Source organism: Chrysemys picta, chromosome 24 (assembly GCF_011386835.1).
Source record: "Chrysemys picta bellii isolate R12L10 chromosome 24, ASM1138683v2, whole genome shotgun sequence".
NCBI lineage: Eukaryota > Metazoa > Chordata > Testudines > Emydidae > Chrysemys > Chrysemys picta.
This window is the reverse complement of record NC_088814.1, coordinates 14,340,549-14,348,991: the sequence shown is the minus strand read 5'-3', so window position 1 is coordinate 14,348,991 and position 8,443 is coordinate 14,340,549. Positions and strand designations below refer to the sequence as shown.

At 47.6% G+C, this 8,443-nt stretch overlaps 1 protein-coding gene across 1 annotated transcript; it reads left to right on the top strand.

Annotated features, from left to right (window-relative positions):
• The first annotated feature begins 962 nt into the window (after window positions 1–962).
• LOC135977345 (zinc finger protein 239-like) lies at window positions 963–5,441 on the top strand. Its single transcript, XM_065577802.1, has one exon. It carries the CDS (start codon window positions 1,348–1,350, stop codon window positions 2,335–2,337), a length of 990 nt encoding a protein of 329 aa, XP_065433874.1. The 5' UTR covers window positions 963–1,347; the 3' UTR covers window positions 2,338–5,441.
• The last annotated feature ends 3,002 nt before the right edge of the window (window positions 5,442–8,443 follow it).

Below are 8,443 nucleotides of genomic sequence, written 5' to 3'. Positions count from 1 at the left end.
GACACTGGGCGTCCCCAGGTCACAACAGATAAAGTCCCCACTGGACTGTTCCTACCTTATCCAAGGGTCCGGTTCTGCACCGTCACCGTCGCCCTATCAACGGGACCGGTTCCCCACCGTTGCCCTATCAGCGGGACCGGTTCCTCACCGTCGCCCGCAGCTGCTTCTCCACTGTCTGTGTGCGTTGCACCGTTGTGCCCTCCGGGGTCGAGCAAACCATGTCTCCGCCGAGGCCCCCGATGAAGTCACCGGTGCGCGCTGGGCGTCGGTCGTTGCTGTAATCCGTCGGCCACCAGGAGGGATCCGGGCAAGGCTAAATTTCAGCCTCGAGCCCACCCAGGGACGCCAAAACTGTTGCCTGCCCTGGGGGCTCGGGGGGACAACAATGGTCCGTCGCCCGGTGTGCTTGGCACCAATAAAGACACCGAGGGGAGAAAGCAAGCCAAGTTTATTTCAGAGCTCTGAAATGGCACTAGGAGACCATCATGTCTCAAATCCAGTGCAACAAATACAAATAACTTTTACCTTTTATACTTCAAACTGTTTACATACATCTCTTTGTTTGGCTGTTCCTCCTTACCCCTCCCTTCCAGACAACTGTTACAATAAACTCTACATAAGCTTGTGAGAAAACTTTCTCAATCTTTGCGACCTTGAGTTAGACGCCTGCAAACTAACTACCCCGCTTCTTATCTCTATTATTTCTGCTAGTGTGAGTGAAACTGCAGCCATCTGCTAGAAACGCTGACCAATACATTTCTGCTTCAGCCTACTTCAGAGCATGTAAGCAGTTAGCATAGAAGTAGGTGAGAGTTCCCAAGATGGAGTTTGGGGGTTCAGATAGGCCCAGAGCAAAAGAGCTTCATCGGCACTTGTGGCCTTCCACTCTCCCGAGTTACCTGGTAGCTATGCCTAGTGGACCCCAACAACAGGTTAGGAATTGGTTAAACCAACTCAAAAACTGTCCATGAATACAGGAAACATTTGGGATGCCCTACAAAGACTTTGTGAGCTCTCCAAGTTTAAGATTGTTTCCTGCAGATGTGGAATCATTAGGCAGATGTCACTCATGGCTTCCCACCTATCCTGACTGACAACTGGCAGCAGATCCCTCCCTGATCCCACTTTCCCCTGCGTGTTCTGGTGAGATGCGGACCAAAACTGATCCCTTCCTCTCTCCTCTGGGGAAGGGTTTGGGGAAAATCAGCTCCTGATAGGTTTGATCTCTCCCGCACATATTTTGGTTTGTTCATCCCTTTTTCCATTCCTGTCTCTGAGATTTCCTTTCTGTCAGGCACAGGCAGTGACCTATGTCTGGATTCTCTCTGTCTCCCATCAGGTGTTGGGATGGTGAATGAGAATGAGGAGAATCCCCAGCAGGACGATGCTGAGAAAGTAGAACCACATGGAACATTATCAGGAAGATCCAACGTGAATGTTTCCAGGAGTTGTGCACTCCCAGAAAAAGCAAAAGCCTGTGAGACTCAGCAGAGGCCAGAGGAAAACCTAAGTAGCCTCTCAGACCTTATTACACACGAGAGAATCAACTTGGAAGATACACGCTACATATGCCATGAGTGTGGGGAAAGCTTCAATGGGAGCTCAGAGCTTTTCACACATCAGGGAATCCACAGAGGAGAGAGACCCTACATGTGCTCTGAGTGTGGAAAATGCTTCAATCGGAGCTCACACCTTATCTCACATCAGACAATCCATACGGGTGAGAAACCTTATGGATGCTCTGAGTGCGGGAAACGCTTCAGTCGGAGCTCATACCTTAACACACATAGGAGAATCCACACGGGTGAGAAACCTTACGGATGCTGTGAGTGTGGGAAAGGCTTCAGTTGGAGCTATGCCCTTATCGCGCATCAGAGAATCCACACAGGAGAGACGCCCTACACATGCTCTGAGTGTGGGAAAAGCTTTAATCGGCACTCACAGCTTATCACACATCGTAGAATCCACACAGGAGAGAAACCCTACACGTGCTCTGAGTGCGGGAAATGCTTCAGTCGGACGTCAGCCCTGATCACACATCGGAGAATCCACACGGGAGAGATGCCCTACACATGCTCTGAATGTGGGAAAAGCTTCAATCATAGCTCAAACCTTATCTCACATCGTAGAAGCCACACGGGAGAGATGCCCTACACATGCTCTGAGTGCGGGAAAAGCTTCAAACAGAGCTCTAGCCTGAGCAGACATCGTAGAATCCACAGTGGAGAGAGACCCTACACATGCTCTGCATGTGGGAAAAGCTTCAATCAGAGGTCATTCCCTATTAGACATCAGAAAATCCAAATGGGAGAGAACTGTGAGAAATGCCTTGATTAGGGCTGGCCAAAGATTTCTTTAAAAAAAAAAATCACATTTGCTAATTCCAATATAGTGATCTTTGCACCATCTTCACCAGAGTCTCTCAGCTTCCCCAGATGAGTTCCCTGCTTCTGCAGCTCACCCTGCTTTAGGGTCAGTCCTGTGATCTTTTCTATCAATTCCTTTCCTTTTGAGTCGTAGGTGTGTGTAAAAAGAACAGGAGTACTTGTGGCACCTTAGAGACTAACAAATTTATTAGAGCATAAGCTTTCGTGGACTACAGCCCACTTCTTCGGATGCATATAGAGTGTCCCTCCAGCCAGGAATGTTCATCAGCTCCAGGTGGGGGAGAGAGATTTGATCCCAACAAGCTACACTGAGGCAAAAACTACCTGGGCCTTACATCCACTAGGACTGTACATGACGTTGGCTGCTCAAGTTAGTGATCTTGGTGTAAAAAGACAATTATAGTTGTAGTGCAGATGCAGCCCGGTTGCAGTGGTTGGCATTAGCTTTCCCCTTGACCTAACCTAAACTCCATCACTTTTCCTAGTCTAAACAAACCCTGAGCATCACGGTTATACTGTTCCCCCATTTCAAAGCAATTGTTAGTCATTAAGTTTCCCCTTCGGGAACAAATTATTTCATTCCCAGTTGCTTTGATGTTGCTTCAAGTTTTGCTGGAGAGCAGATATTTTTATTACCATTTTCCTCACTTAAAATATATTGAACTATAACAAAGAGCAGGAACATGGCAGGGATAGGGAAAAATGTCATTTCACCCTCTGTAACAACAGAAGAAGTTAGGGTAAGTCAGAGAGATTCCCTTATTCCTCATCACCATCTCAACCCCCCTGTTGTTCAGTTGGTTAGGTCAATATTTTTCCTAAAGGGTTGGGAAGAGGATTTCTTAGTAAATGACATGTAAGTAGGCAAAATACCCATACATTTGGCTCCCAAAGCAGTTGTGGCCCAGGCCCTGCATGAGGTCTCTCCTTAAGATATCTCCTTCCTAATCAGGTGCATGTTGCCTATTATTTGGGAAATGCAATCCCTTTCTAGGTAGAGATGAGAAAAATGGAAGTGATGTTTCTGTTGAGATCACCCCTGGGAGATGCTGCAAATGTGTAGAAAATGGAATCTGTGTTGAATGTGATATAGCTGCAGAAAGATACCTGTTTTTAATAGATGCCTGACATTTGTTGTCTTATAGGGATTCTAAACTGCACCTGAATTTAGTCCCTAATTTAAATCTGTGCCACCAGATTAAAGAAATAAAAGGGCATATTTGGGGGCGTTATACCTCACTATCGCTACTGATACGTTGTGTGGTTGGTGAAGAATTCTACGCCAGAGACTTGGAGTAATTTTATACTTAAGGTCAAAGATTTGATAGGGACTCGGGTAGAAATTGCAGGTACTAGTGGTTGATTTTCACCCCAGATATGGAAGCTATGGTGATCTGTGGCCCAGGTAAACTATTTTTAGAACGCTGCTCCCTAGTTAAGTGGCATTGATCAGACTCCTAAAAGATGCCATTATTAAATTGGGAACAACTGTCTTTTACCATTTGGATCCAAAGTTAGATGAAGCACAGAGAGAAACAGCTGATTCCTTCAGAGCCATTCCATGCCTACATCCTCCCCCTCTCTCCAGGAAAGCAATGGCAGACAACTGTTTCACGCCTTTTTCCTGGGTGAACAGTGCAGACGCCATACCACAGCAAGCATGGAGCCCGCTCAGCTCAAGACAGCAGTCATGAACATTGTAAACACCTTGCACATTATCGTGCAGTTTATGCGGAACCAGAACCTGCAAAACCAGGAGTAGGCTACGGCAGCGTGGTGGCGAGAGTGATGAGGACATGGACATGGAATTCTATCAAACCCGTGGGCCCCGGCGCTTTGGCGATCATGCTGTTAATGGGGCAGGTTATAGCCGTGTAACGCTGATTCTGGGCCCGGGAAACAAGCACAGACTGGTGGGACCGCATAGTGTTGCAGGTATGGGACGATTCCCAGTGGCTGCGAAACTTTTGCATGCGTAAGGGCATTTTCATGGAACTTTGTGACTTGCTTTCCCCTGCCCTGAAGCGCCAGAATACCAAGATGAGAGCAGCCCTCACAGTTGAGAAGCGTGTGGCGATAGCCCTGTGGAAGCTTGCAACGCCAGACAGCTACCGGTCAGTCGGGAATCAATTTGGAGTGGGCAAATCTACTGTGGGGGCTGTTGTGATGCAAGTAGCCAAAGCAATCACTGAGCTGCTGCTACAAAAGATAGTGACTCTGGGAAATGTGCAGGTCATAGTGGATGGCTTTGCTGCAATGGGATTCCCTAACTGTGGTGGGACGATAGATGGAATCCATATCCCTATCTTGGCACCGGAGCACCAGGGTACCCAGTACATAAACCGCAAAGGTACTTTTCAGTGGTGCTGCAAGCACTGGTGGATCACAAGGGACGTTTCTCCAACATCAACACGGGCTGGCCAGGAAGGGTTCATGACGCTCGCGTCTTCAGGAACACTACTCTGTTTAAACAGCTGCAGCAAGGGACTTACTTCCCAGACCAGAAAATAATTGTTGGGGATGTTGAAATGCCTATAGTCATCCTTGGGGACCCAGCCTACCCCTTAATGCCATGGCTCATGAAGGCAAGCCTGGACAGGAGTCAGGAGCTGTTCAACTACAGGCTGAGCAAGTGCCGAATGGTGGTGGAATGTGCATTTGGACATTTAAAAGGTTGCTGGTGCACGTTACTGACTCAGTCAGACTTCAGCCAAACCAATATCCCCATTGTTATTGCTGCTTGCTGTGTGCTCCACAATCTCTGTGAGAGTAAGGGGGAGACCTTTATGGAGTGGTGGGAGGCTGAGGCAAATCGCCTGACTGCTGATTATGGGCAGCCAGACACCAGGGCAATTAGAAGATCACACCAGGAAGCACTGTGCATCAGAGAAGCTTTGAAAACCAGTTTCATGACTGGCCAGGCTACGGTGTAAAAGTTCTGTTTGTTGAAAACCAGCTCCCTTGATTGACTCATTCCCTGTAAGCAACCCACCCTCCCCCCTTCGATCACTGCTTGCTTTCAAAGGAAATAAAGTCACTATCATTTAAAAATCATATATTCTTTATTAATTGATTATAAACATAGGGAGAGAACTGACAAGGTAGCCCGGGTGAGGTTTGGGAGGAGGATAGGAGGGAAGGAAAAGGCCACTAAAAAAATTCAATATAATGACAGCCTTTTGCTTGGGCTGTCCACTGGGGTGGAGTGGGAGGTTGCACTGAGCCTCCCCCCCTCCTGCTGCGTTCTTACACATCTGGGTGAGGAGGCTATGGAACATGGTGAGGGGGGAGGGAGGTTATACAGTGGCTGCAGCGACACTCTGTTATCCTGCTGCTGTTCCTGAAGCTCCACCAGACGCTGGAGCATGTCCATTTGATCACGCAGCAGCCTGCCACCTCTCATCTTGAGCATCCCTCATGACCTCACGTTCACTGGCATCTTTCCTGTACTTTGATACCATGTCCTTCCACTCATTCAAATGAGCTCTTTCATTGTGGGTGGATTCCATGATTTCCGAGAACATCTCATCACGCGTCCTCTTTTTCCGCCGCCTTATCTGAGATAGCCTTCAGGACAGTGGAGGGAGGCTTGAAAAATTTGCAGCTGCTGGAGGGAGGGGAAAAAAGGAGAGAAGTTTTTAAAAAGATACATTTTACAGAACAATGCTTATACTCTTTCACGGTGAACAACACTATTTACATTACATAGCACATGTGATTTCAGTGCAAGGTCGCATTTTACATCTTAATATTGACTGCCTGTGGCTTTGGTGTTAGAGATCACAGACATAGGTCTGGGCAACAGAATTCGGCTTGCATGCGGACATGGTAAGCCATTGTCTTTTGGCTTCTGCTCCCTCCTTTCCCACATACCAAGCTAAGCCCATTGAGTGCTGCGGTTTTCCTGCTAACCTTCAGCAGCAGAAAACAAACTAACCCCCCCCCATCCAATTCTCTGGGATGATCGCTTTATCCCTCTCCCCACCACATGGCTGGTATCAGGGAAGATCCCTGCTAGCCAAATGCGAAAAGCTCAGCGCCAATTACCCCTCCGCCCCCCACCCTTGGATAACTACAGGGAAGGATTTCTTTTCAGCCACAGACAAACAGCCCAATAGGAAGGGCCACCTCTGTCCCCTTAATTAAATTCCCATATTTCAACCAGGTTACCATGAGCAATATCACTCTCCTGAGGATTACACAGTGAGATAAAGAACGGATGTTGCTTGAATGCCAGCAAACACATACGCTGCCAGGCTTTGTCATGCAATGATACCAGATTACTTGCTACTAGCATGGCATGGTCAAGTGTCCTACCATGGAGGACGGAATAAGGCTGCACTGCCCAGAAACCTTGTGGGCAGTGCAGCCTGAGCTCACTGATATGGAGATGTCCCTGGAGGATTTCCGCTCCATCCCCAGACACATTAACAGACTTTTCCAGTAGCTGTACTGGCCACGAATGCATCCCAAGTCCTCAGGGCAAAGTAATCATTAAAAAATGCTTTCAAATCATGTTTTATATTTTAAAAGGTAAACTCACCTGAGGCCCTTTCCATGGGGTCATGGTCTGGGATACTGCCTTGGGAGGGTACTTCAGTCAGGCTGAGAAAAAGATCCTGACTGTTGAGGAGAACGGAGTGCTGTGTGCTCTCCGCAAGCTCGTCCTCCTTCTCCTCTTCCCCATCCGCAGAATCCTCAGGTGTGGCTGAGATTACCCCCACCTCGGAATCCATGGTCAGAGGTGGGGTAGTGGTGGCGGCCCCCCCTAGAATTGCATGCAGCTCCTCGTAGAAGCGGCATGTCTGTGGCTCTGACCCGGAGCGACCGTTTGCCTCCTTTGTTTTTTGATAGGCTTGTCTGAGCTCCTTAACTTTCATGTGGCACTGATATGAGTCCCTATTGTGGCCTCTCTCCATCATGCCCTTGGAAATTTTTTCAAAAGTTTTGGCATTTCGTCTTTTCGAACGAAGTTCTGCTAGCACTGAATCCTCTTCCCCATATAGCGATCAGATCCAGTACCTCCCGTACGATCCATGCTGGTGCTTTTTTTTCCGATTCTCGGATTGCATGGTTACCTGTGCTCTCCACGCTGGGCAAACAGGAAATAAAATTCAAAAGTTCGCGGGGCTTTTCCAGTCTACCTGGCCAGTGCATCCGAGTTCAGTTTGCTGTCCAGAGCGGTCACAATGGTGCACTGTGGGATAGCTCCCGGAGGTCAATACCATCGAATTGCAGCCACACTAACCCTAATTCGAAATGGCAATATCGATTTCGGTACTACTCCCCTCGTTGGGGAGGAGTACAGAAATCGGTTTTAAGAGCCCTTTATTTCAAAATAAGTGGCTTCGTTTTGTGGACGGGTGCAGGGTTAATTTGATTTAATGCTGCTAAATTCGAATTAAGCTCATATTGTAGACCAGGCCCAAGATGGGCCATTGCAGACAGTTGACAAGAGGTGTGAGGATACTTAACATGGGGAAATAGATTCAATCTGTGTAATGACTCAGCCATTCCCAGTCTCTATTCAAACCTAAGTTAATGGTATCTAGTTTGCCTATTAATTCTAGTTCAGCAGTTTCTCGTTGGAGTCTGTTTTTGAAGCTTTTCTGTTGCAAAATTGCCATCTTTAAGTCTGTCACTGAGTGACCAGAGAGGTTGAAGTGTTCTCTTACTGGTTTTTGAATGTTATGATTCCTGATGTTAGATTTGTGTCCATTTATTCTTTCGCATAGAGACTGTCCGGTTTGGCCAATGTACGTGGCAGAGGGGCATTGCTGGCACTTGATGGTATATATCCCATTGGTAGATGTGCAGGCAGGTGAACAAGCCTGTGATGGTGTGGCTGATGTGGTTAGGTCCTATGATGGTGTCACTTGAATAGATATGTGGACAGAGTTGGCATCGTGCTTTGTTGCAAGGATAGGTTCCTGGATTAGTGTTTTTGTTTTGTGGTGTGTGGTTGCTGGTGAGGAATTGCTTCAGGTTGGGGGGCTGTTTGTAAGCGAGGACTGGTCTGTCTCCCAAGATCTGTGAGGAAACCTCCTCAGAACTGG

Bases quoted from the DNA above. Each gene is read 5' to 3' on its own strand.
- LOC135977345 (XM_065577802.1), top strand. From the start codon at position 1,348: ATGGTGAATGAGAATGAGGAGAATCCCCAGCAGGACGATGCTGAGAAA.